The sequence below is a fragment of the Thamnophis sirtalis genome, unplaced genomic scaffold (genome assembly GCF_051295495.1).
Source record: "Thamnophis sirtalis isolate CommonGarterSnake01/CBP01778 unplaced genomic scaffold, rThaSir2_p1.2 scaffold_12, whole genome shotgun sequence".
Classification (NCBI taxonomy): Eukaryota; Metazoa; Chordata; class Lepidosauria; order Squamata; family Natricidae; genus Thamnophis; species Thamnophis sirtalis.
The window spans coordinates 29,045,675-29,057,596 of NW_028261392.1; the positions used below are offsets into that span (position 1 = coordinate 29,045,675).

Here is an 11,922-nt window from a genome sequence, read left to right on the forward strand (position 1 = left end):
TGGTGCCAGCTTTGTATATGTGAACTCCTGCAACAATACCTTATTTTTCTTACTAGAAGAATATTAGACCCCTATGTAAAAATAAGTAAAAGGGACATGGTGGCTCCATCCCAGGTGGAGTCTTATCTTGTCTTGTCATGTCATTTCCTTTGCTTAGTCTTCCTTCCATGTCTTTTGCAGCTCCAGGCATTTTCTCAGTAGCTCATCTTTGGGTCCATCTTACTGATGTACTAGTGGATGTTCTGGGTTTCATCAAGGAGAGTGGCTTGACACTCACCAAACACCACTCTCCCTCTTGACTGGTGTGCAATCTCTCTATGTTAGATTTGAGGTGGAAACTTCTTTACATTTTGAGGAACAACCTGGACTTCACACCTGCAGTTTCCATGTCTTTCATTGGCCAGCTCAATATATTGGCAGAGTATCAAATGACTGGCAGGTCATAGGCCTTTATGGTGGGGATCTTGTTCTTGTTGTTGATTTGGCTTGTCAGACTGTTTTTTTGTTTTTGTTTTGGTGTACTTAGAAGTTGCTGACTTCTTTGCTTTCTCATGTTTCCATATCACTGTGGGATAACAAGATACTTGTAGTTGGTCTGTATGTCTGCATGTGATCTGCGGGAAGTTCCACCTGTCAGTATTAATGACCTTCCCTCTCTTGACTACCAGGAGCTTCTCCAATCTGAATGGCATCCTAATATCTTCACTGTAGATCCTTGTCAGGTGAATCAGCAAGTTGATGTCTTTTTCACTCTTAGCATACAACTTGATGTCCTCCATATGAAGGAGTGACTGATGAAAGTTCCAGTCTCGAATTTGTATCCATATCCAGTCCTTATTATTATACAACTAAGGGGGTTCAAGCCTATGCAACATTGGGGATAGTGCATCACCTTGGTTTTCTGCTGTTGGTGGCTCTGCAGTTGTTATTGCACTGCAGTTGAGAGTACCCCATGGATGATTCATTGGGGAACAGGACATTTATCTTGGTCTCTGCTTCTCTAGTATATTTCCTTAGCCTGGTAGCCAGTGCTATGAGCCCTTTTTAGCAGTCTGGTGCTTCGTATGAATTCAGGCACATATTTTTTAATAGTCAAGTCTTATTCTTAATCTTCATACCTTTCTGTAATCCTAGCACTTGACTAACCATTCTCCAGATTTTGTTGATCATAGTTTTTATCCTCATTTTCTGATGGTGGCAGGGTATGTACTGCTGTTCTTGATTGTGTTCTTGATCTCCTAAACATCAGAATTACAGCAATTATAGCATATAGCAGTTTATTGGTAGTAGGGATTGTCATGAGGGCTCTATTGGCATCTTCTAGCATACTATCTGATGGTCCACTGAGCCTTAGTAACCAGTCTCAAGGCTTCACTATAACTAATTTATCTGTAAGGGGGTATTTGTCTTAACCTGAAGTTATCCCTCATATCACTGCTGTGCTCTGTAATGGAGAGGGTGCTAGTAATGTTCCAGCTTCAGGTATTGGCTGCCATCCAGCTAATTCTTCTGGGACTTCTCAAATCTGGGATGTAAGGTGCAGTTGATCTGTCTCAGGTTGTGGGAGTAGCTTCTTCATTATGTTGAAATGTTGGCTAATTAGCTGCTTCTCAGTTATATGGATTGAATCAATCTATAATTCCTTCATACATTTCATATATCCTCTCTCATTAGTATTGTAGGAGCATTCCATCAGTTCCAGGTTCTTTTGTCCCACCTATGTATGGGTTGTGATAGTAGACCATTTATCATCAAATTGTCTGGGTTTCCTATCATCCGATGGAGACCTTATTTATCCAGGTATTGTCCACAATGACATAACTCTTCTAGTTCATGTCACTCTCATATTTGAGATAGACATTGAAATGGGGTCTTTGCTTCACTGGTAATATAGCCTAGCCTTCTGCATCAAAGGCAGTACTCTAATCATTAATAGATCCCAAAGGCATGTTCTTGATATTTATCAATAGCTGAGGTTGGTAATTTGCATAATGCCAACTTCTCAGTAAAAGTAGCAAAATTAAAAACCTTGCTGGCCCCAAAGGAAGGGGTCTGTGGATACATTGGTATTCATTCTAAAAGTGTTTAAAGAAATAATCATGCCTACCAAGTTTAAACTGTGCTCCAAATTAAAGAAAAAATAGATAATATGATTTTTGGGGGGAATATATACAATAATTGCTATACTGGGAAATCCATATCTTCATAATGCTATGATAGACAAATACCTTATCTTTTTATTTTAATAAATATTGCAATGAAATTAGAGCTAACTCTCAGGGGTTTTGTTGTTGTACTATTATATATTTTTTTCTGTTTAGAATATGGAAATGAATTATAAAGCTTTGTAACTACTACTTCCAGCCTTTGAACCTTTCTCTAATTTTGCCCTGTGTGTGTATGTGTGAGAGAGAGAGAGGTATGGAGGGAGAGAGAGAGAGAGAGATGGGACCATATGTGTTCTGCTTAGAGACCTAATAAATAGCCTTTGATAAGTTAGCTTGCAGAATTTTAATAAAAGCCTTCCTTTGTCACAGTGCAAAACTAATTGTGTTGTGTGTTGGAGGTCAAATTTGCTGTAATAAAACATCCATCTTGGAGCTTTTTAGAGGAACCTGTTTAAAAAGGTTAAAGTGGGTAATTATCACCAACTACTTGGCAATAAGAGTTGCTTTTCAATGAACCATTTATTCATGATCTGCTGCTTCACACTGCGGGATTCTTCTTGACTAGGTTAGAAAACATAATTAATAAATGATAGGATTATTTATGGTTCATGGTGTTAGATTGGGAAATACAATGATATACAGAATGAGCTAAAATTGCTCTTGCAAGCAGCATCTCCATTTTTAATCCATGAGTTGGATTGTCACATTACTTGATATGGTGTGATGAACTCTTGATGGTATTCATAAGAGATAATTTTGTTTCTCTTCCCTGTCTGATTTTCTATGTATAAATAGAAATGGACATGCTCCTTGGAAAACAGAGTTAATGACCTGGTTAATCTTTGTCTAAATGCTGCTAGGGTAGCATTTCCTGTATTTTGCATCTCATGTGACTATATTAATTCATTACTACAAATAGAAATAATATTTTTGGCAGATAAACAAATCAATGTTCAGTGATACTGTTGATACTGTATAAGCTTGTAGTTCTTTGGGACTTATGAAAACAGCAAACTTGTGTAGTACTTCGTAATATATACTATTACTACTACTACCAAGTATTTCCAAGAAGAAACATATTGCAATTTTTTACTTCTTAAAAAGGTAGAACACTAAAGAGTCTTGAGAAACTAAAAAACTTACATATTTACTAAGACCTATGGACTACATAAATCATCATAAAAGTCTTCATTTTTTAAATGCCAATTCTTTGTAGCTTTAGCTTCAGTAGACTCACATTGCTAATGCTGTAGAAATATAAAATGTTATAATTTGTCTTAATTACTATTGTAAAGAAAGTTGTTGAAAAAAATAGCCTACTCTCAAATTTTCTGCCTTTGGCTTTGGACTGTGTTGTATTACTGTGTTGCTTCCATTCTTTTTTGCACATCTTTTTGGGTTGCTGGTTACAAGACAGGTATAGGATAAATTGGAGACATAGTGTTGCATCAGCTAGTTCCATCTCCTGATTCCACTATATAAAATTCATTTGTCTGCTGAGGTTTTCATCCTGGCTCAGTCAAAAAAGGCCAATGACTCCCGTTATATTGATTAGAATAGCTACCCTGAGTCAATACCTCAAAAGATCATAGTACCATAGCACAGAAGATATGTGTTTTTTTAAACCCATGATTTACAACAGAAAATGTTCATGATTATCACATTTCAATGCCAGGAATTATATAGAACTTAATACCTGATCAAGAGAGTCCTCAATAATCTAACCAAGAAAGATCAAATGAAAAGAAGTGGAAAGTGGAACATTCCATTCCTATTCCTGAATACAATACTCATAGTGAATCATACCCTAGTCACTCTATCTAGACTAATGCAATGTGTTATTCACGAGGCTGTCCTTAACTATTGAACCAAAATTGCAATTGATCCAGAATGTAGCAGTGATAATACTTTTGAATGCACCTTAGTGTGCCAATGCAACAACACTGATTTAGAATCTGAATTGACTCTCCATAAGTTTCCACATACAAGTCAAAGGTGCTGGTTATCTCCTATAAGGCCCTCTATGGTTCTGGGTTATCTGTGGGATATGGTGTGTCCAATCGTCTCTGGCTAATGAGACCCAGCAAAGTGGATATGCTTTGAGCCGTCTCCATCTAGAGGGGCTTATCTTCTCTGTTGTACTTGCCCTGAGGATTTTTATGCCTTTCTGTCTTTCTCTAAGGCTCTAGAAATCTGGCTATTCTTTCAACCACTATTGCTTTTGCTGCTTTAATTTCTGTAGCTTCTCTCTAAACCAGAATCAGCAAATAGTAAAAGTCTCCTCAGGAGACTCTTTCAGTTGCCAATGACTAATTAGACAACCAACAGAATTACATTGTTGAGAAATTCCCCAAATGCTGAATTCAGTTGTCTCCTTTTTTCCTCCTCTTCTTCTCTTATAACGACTTGAGAGTTTTGCGTTTTGTCTTAAATAGTGCTGGCATTAAAATTAGAGAGATGGTATATATGGTTTATCACACATAACTAGTATAAAGATTCACTTAATAGGTTTTAAAAAAATATTTTAAGACATTCTGTGGAAGTAATATCAATCAATTAAAAAAACACTTCATAGGCTGAGCTAGCAATAACCAATCTAGCATCCCACAGATATTCTGGGATTAAGGTCCCCAGAATCCCGAAAATGTGGTGACAGGGAATTCTGGAATGTGAAACCTAACATACCCGAATTTGGATCCGGATGCTTGTGAAATGTTTTTTTTTAAACCCATAAATAATATAAATTTTTTAAAATGAAGTAAAAGTAATAGCAGCTACAAGTTATATCTTATATTGAAATTGTTGTGTCCTCAACTTGCGACCGGTCTTAAGTCCTCAACTTACAGCTGGCTGTAAGTCCTCGACTTGCGACTGACAGCCGGCAACAGCTGAGCCGCCCCTGATTGGCTAGGGCGCGGCTGGCTGAGCGTGGGCTGTTTCCTGTAATCTCATTGGTTGCTCTGCCTGACAGCTCTAGTATAAATAGCTGTCAGGCAGGGCAAGTTTCCATATGTATGTAGTTGATGTTGATTCTTGTCTGTTAGCAATAGAGCTGTTCTAATTACCTCAGCCGCTCCACGCCTCATTTGTCCATCACAGCTTTTAACAGAAATATTTGTAAATGTTCCCTAAAAACAATATTGTTGATTTTAACTAATGGAATGTGTATACATTTTAAATCTGATGTGGTAATTTCAAACATAAGGATTAATTACAATAAACAGTGTACCTAGATTTGCTCACTTTTCTTAATCTGATTTTTTTTCTCTTGAATTAAAGCTGCTTGAATTAAAGCTGCTTAAAAATAATAGTTTATTTTTGGGGAGACTTTTTATTGGCCAATTCTTAAAAACAAATGGTCATACTTATGGTTTTAATCTTGAGACATACCTTTTTACTATTCAGCCATAATTCTTGGTCCCTCCATATTAGCAAATATAAATTATTTGGACTCTAAGATTTGAATTCACTGGGTTAGCATAAAAGCATTATAGTATGTTCAGCCATTTTGGTATTGTTATTTGAGTTTTTTTTAATTAAAAGTCTGCCTTGGAGTATGTCAAGTGCTCCTGTATTTTTGCCATTCTTCTTATCTCTATGGCAACGAAAATATTTCAGCATTTACATGGGCATCATATTCTTTGCTAATGTACTATCTGAACTGTTTGTATGCTGAGAAGCAGGAACAGCAGAGATTGGCTTCTGCTGTCTGGGATGCAAGAGTTGTCAAGACAACCAAGAAGCCTAGTGATGTCCTTACTAGTAGCATTAAATTGAAGCTTTAAATTAATTCTCCCTGATGTGTTTTTGTAGCTTATATTGTTAATTGAAATAATAGGAATGACCTTCCCTGTACATTCAGAGCACCTGTCCTATTAAAATTGTATGTGCTATTTACTTAAGTACACTCATCTATCAGACAAATCTAGCGTGAAATAGGGGAAAATGGAAGACACTTATATTGTACTGCCATGTATTGACTTGTAGTAATAGATGAAGCAGCTTTTCCTATGTCAGGCATGGAAAAATTGATAAATTTTCTATTTTAAAACTTACATTTTTGCTTTCGTTTTCAGAAATTTAGACCTAAGCAATTCAGTACAACATACTTTACTCTTACGTGAAGAAAATGACTGAGAAATATTAGGTTCATTGTATTTATCAAATATGCTTAAAGAGTAAACATGCTATGTATACTACTGTACAAGCTTTCCTTTTGTGGGATAAAACAAAATAGGAGCCCAGATCTCAAAATAATTGTGAAAATCCAGGCTTTCTTAATTAACATAAAATTTGATTCCATTTCTATCCCAAAATATTTCAGCGTGACTTTTCTAACATTTAATAATTACAGTTAGTCATTGAAAGGATCTTTGTAAAGTTACTTACTTTGGAATAATTTTTGTGGAATTCTGTTTTGTCAGGTAAAATAATTGTAATAAGTAGAAACAGTCAAGCCAAACTGAAAGACCTTTAAATTCCATCATAAAACATAGAATAACAAGATTGGAAGGGCCTTTGGGGGATTTCTAGGGCAGCTGCTTGCTTGAGCAGAACTTAATGATATTTTGAACAAATGGTTATCCAATCTCTTTCTGAAAACCTCCAGTGAGGTAGTACCCACAATTTCTGGAGGCAAACCATGCTACTGATTAATTGTTCTCACTATCAGAACATTCCTTCTTAGTACTAGATTCAATCTGTCTTTAATGAACTTCCACCTGTAACTTCTTGTCTCACCATTAGGTCCTTTAGAAAATAGGTTGACCCCCTCTTCTTTAATCAGTGCGTTATAAAGCAGCATGATCACTTCACATGGTCTTGATACTATCCCTTTGTTGATGAAGCCTAAGGACTGCATTGGCTTTTTTTTGTCAGTTGCAACACACTACTGGCTCATACTTAAGTAGTTGTCCACTAAGACACACAGATTCCTCTCATAGTTACTACTGTTGAGCCTGGTATCTATTCTATACCTGTGCATTTACTTTTTTTTGCCTCTGTAAAACCTTACTTTTGTTCAAGTCTGTCAAGATCTTTCTGAGTCTTGAGTTTATCTTCCAAAGTGTTAGCTATTTTCCCTAGCTTGGTGTCATCTTCAAATTTAATAAGTTGTCCTTCTATGCCCTCATTTAGATCATTTATGGAAATGTTGAAGAGTAAGTACTGGGCCTAAGACAGAATCTTGAAGCACTTACCACACTGCATGCTTCCCTCCATGTAGATATAGTTCCATTAAGAACTATATGCTGTGTGAAGTTGGCCAGCCAATTGCAAATCCATCTGGTGATGTTACTGTCTATCCCTCATTATTCTATCTTAACAAGAAGTAAGCTGTGGTCTACTTTGTCAAATGTCTTACTGAAGTCTAAGTAAAATTATGTTCACAACATTTCCCTGATCCACTAATTTAGTCAGTTTGTCAAAGAAGGCAATAAATTTAATTTTCAACAAATCTGTTCTGGCTCACCAATCTGCAACTTGATTCTGTTTTCCAGGATTTTTTCAACTATTGATGTCAAGCTGATTTGTCTGTAGTTTCCTGGATCCACTCCCCCCACCCCCTTTTGAAGACTGGAACCACATCAGCTCTTGTCCTGTCTCCAGGTGCCCTGAAATATTTGGTTCAGTGGTTCTGAGATCACATCTGCCAGCTCCTTCAAATAAATAAATAGAAATAGTTCAGTCAAACTGAAAGATCTTTAAATTCCATCAGTTTTAAGGAAATTGAGTATAAACTCACTTTGAACTACTGTTGAAAACTACAAGATTAAATTTTTTAATTTGTTTTATTTATTTTTTTAAAAAAACTTGTCTTTCTACATAATAAAATCATCTAGAAGTGATTATAGTAAAAAAAAAACAACTGGCAAACAATTTTAAAATGAAATCCAAGACATTAGTGATAGCTATTTAATGATTATGCAATGATAGTATAATTAAACTGATCAGCTCCTGCATGATTTCATCATGGTAGCTAAGCTACAGCACCTTTACTTGGCTAAATTTTAGTTTTCATTGTAAATAAGAAAACAGCAGCAACTAGGCACAATCCAACTAACATTCTTTAAACAGTTTATTTCTTTGGCTAAACTTTATTATTAAGCACCCAAACAAAACTTTATTATAATCTTTAGGCCAGGGAGCACTGACAAAATTGTATTAATATTCAGCTGTAGGTAGGACAACAATATTGGGCAACCTGGAAAAAGAAGATAGACGAAGTGACCGGTAGGTTGGGATTAAGAAGCACTAATAGTTGGTTTTTGCTTCCTGTTTTTAGGAATCATACCGTGCAGTTTGTAATAGAAGACTGAAATACACCCACACCCACACCCTGACAGAGCATATATATATGTGCTCTCTGTGTGTGTGTGTGTGTGTGTGTGTGTGTGTGTGTACGTACACATACATGTACATACATACATACCAGGAGTGGGTTTCTCGCCCCGTTCCAACCGGTTCGGTTGGAACGGGGCTGGCGGCGTCCTCGTGCACGTGCGCAGTGCACACATGCGTACTAGCGCCTGTGCGATGCTCCAGCTGCTCCTGGAGGATTGCGCAGGCGCTGTATGCATTCTGCGCATGCGTGGAAGCGCAGAACTCGTCAAAACCGGGTAAGAAACATGGGCAAGCAGGTGGATCCTTCGGCGTTCCCGGAAGTTACTTACTTCCGGGTTCGCCGACCAACCGGTTTGCGGGGACCGCCGCGAACCACCTGAAACCCACCCCTGATACATACACACACAAATAAATAATTAGTTTTTCAAGAAATTAGTTGCTTCAGGGTGCCATAATATGTGATATTAGTCATTTGTTTAGTGACTGTTCAACATTACAACAGTACTGAAAAATGACAAATGAACATTTTTTACACTTCTGATCATTGCAGCATCCTTGTGGTTACATGATCAAATTTTAGATGTTTGTCAATTGCAATGCATTTATGAGGGTTGCAGTGCCTTGGGGTCATGCGATCACCTTTTGCGACTATCGGATAAGCAAAGTCAATGGGGAAGCCAGATTCACTTAACAACCATGTTACTAACTTAATAATTGCAATAATTCACTTAACAACGTTGGAAAGAAAGGTTGTAAAATGGGACAAAAGTCACTTAGCTGTCTCGCTTAGCAACAGAAATTTTGGGCACAGTTGTGGTCATAAGTTGAAGACTACCTGTATTTTAGTATGAAAAATTATCAGTGGGATTTGGGGTTACTGCTCATGCTGTGAAGCAAATTTAATGATGAGAATGGGAATTATTTGCCTTTAGAACCTTTTGCTCTCAGTGTTATGCTTAAAATCCACTCAAATGTAAAAAAAAATATGACTAAACTGGCCCCACTCCTTACTGCGGTACCATTAGATCTCTTGCAATTGTGTGAAATATTGGAAAGTCACTTCTATGTTTATACAAGAGGGTACAATTTCATGTAGACCAATTTTAGTAACACTGAACAGCCAGTTTGGTATAGTTAGGAAACTATGAGTTGTAATCCTGCTAGGACACTATGACTTGTAAGAAAATGTTACAACCTAAAGCCATCTTTATCTATTGGCACTGATGGATTATGTGGCTACTTCTTGAAAAAGCTTTCCACTGCCCTAGCTGAACCTCTAAGCACAATCTATGAGGTATGTTTCAGAACCAGCTTCTTGCCCAATCTATGGTCATTAGCCATGGTCATACCTATCTTCAAAAAGGGAGATCCTGTAATAGAAAATTACAGACCAATCTCACTATGTTGTGTCACCTGTAAAGTCATGGAATCAATTATAAACCAATCCATCACCCTCCACTTAGAGACAAAAAAAACCTGCTTTCTAACAAGAAGTTTGGTTTCAGGGAAAAATTGTCCTGTAATCTGCAACTCCTACACTGCAGAAACATTTGGACCACACAACTTGACCAGGGTAAAGCAATAGACACAATTTAAATAGACTTCTGCAAAGGCTTTGATTCAGTGGTACATGACAAACTTCTGTTATGGCATTTCTGGATCCCTGCACAAGTGGATATACATTACTGTCAAACAGGCAACAAGTTATCAAAATAGGGAGTGCCTTATCAAACCTGGCACCAGTTAACAGCAGTGTCCCCTAAGGCAGCATTTTAGGACCCATACTCTTTCCGCTTTACATAAATGACCTTTGCAATAATATTATAAGCAGCTGTGTCCTCTTGGCTGATGATGTAAACCTCTTTAACACCACCGACAATCCTGCTACCCTACAAAGTGACTTTGACTATGTATCAGAATGGTCGCACAATTGGCAACTCCAAATCTCATCTAACAAATGCTCTGTCCTACACATTGACAATAAAAATCAGAACACCAAATACAAACTGGGTGGATATGACCTTGTAGATGATCCTCACTCTGTCAAGGACCTGGGAGTACTAATTTCAAATGATGTAAGCCCCAGAGCTCACTGTAACAGCATTGCCAAAAAGGCATTAAGAGTCCTTTAACTAATTTTGTGAAGCTTCTTCTCTGGTAACATTGTACTACTAACTAGGGCATACAAAACCTTTGCCAGACCAATTCTTGAATACAGCTCGTCTACCTGGAATCCACACTGTTTACCAGACATTAATACAATTGAGCAGGTGCAGAAGTATTTCACGAGAAGAAAACTTCGCTCCTCTGCTCATAATAGAATCCCTTACGCCCCCAGGCTCAAAAGTTTGGGCTTGGACAACCTGGAACTACACTGCCTACAGTCAGACCTAAGCATAGTACACAGAATTGTCTGCTACAACGTCCTACCTGTCAACGACTACTTCAGTTTCAACCTCAATTGTACACAGGCAAACAATAGATACAAACTCAAGATAAATTGCTCCAAACTCAATTGTAGAAAATATGACAACAGAGTGATCCACACCTGGAATATTCTACCTGACTTTGTTGTTACATCCTCAAATCCCCATAGCTTAAACCTTAAACTGTCTACCATGGACCTCACCCTATTCCTAAGAGGTCTGTAAAGGGGGCATACATAAGTACACCAGAGTGCATACCATCCCTATCCTACTGTCCCCATTTATTTGTACTCATTTCCTTTGCTCATGTCCATGTTTATACTTATACCTGTTACCTTGTACATGCTTGACAAATTAAATAAATAAAATAAATAAAAATAAAAATATATAAAATAAATATTGCCCTAGGGACGGAATCCAATCACTTTCGCTCATCCCTAGAAGTGAAGACAAATGACTAATCATTTCCAAAACTGTTATGAAGAAAACCTTAAGGATATGTCTATGTAGTCAGCTGAAATTTAAATTACTTGTAATCCCACACACTCACACCAATGCACACTATGTTCAGTGTAATTAAATTTTAAAAATCGACAGGCCTGCATCATTCATTCTTTGTATTGTAATATGCAATAAGCTGAAAGTTATTTTGTCTTGTTAACAAATTGCTTAGCGCCATAGTTTGATTGCTTTTCTAGATTCTTCTTAGCTAGAGCTTTTATATCTGGATTGCAAAATTCAGTGTGATCATTATGTGGCAGCAGATAACTACATAAACTTACCTCTACTGCCATATGGTAATCAACTGGATTTTTGCAACCTGGATCTAGTGGCTTTGTCTAGTGATTAGTTTGCTCAAATTGTACTTTGTACTTTGAAATCATGATCAGCCATCAGAATCATTGCTGGTACACAATAATGCCATTATTTGGAAAGCATTCTTTTGAAAATAAATTCAATAAATACTAGGGACTAACTTCCAGATA

At 37.0% G+C, this 11,922-nt stretch overlaps 1 protein-coding gene across 1 annotated transcript; it reads left to right on the top strand.

Moving 5' to 3' along the window:
• Nucleotides 1–599: 599 nt before the first annotated feature.
• Nucleotides 600–11,161, top strand: LOC148043276 (uncharacterized). The gene is given in 3 exon segments (XM_087726716.1): nt 600–722; nt 1,135–1,202; nt 10,342–11,161. Coding segments are annotated over 3 exon segments (1,011 nt in total).
• The last annotated feature ends 761 nt before the right edge of the window (nt 11,162–11,922 follow it).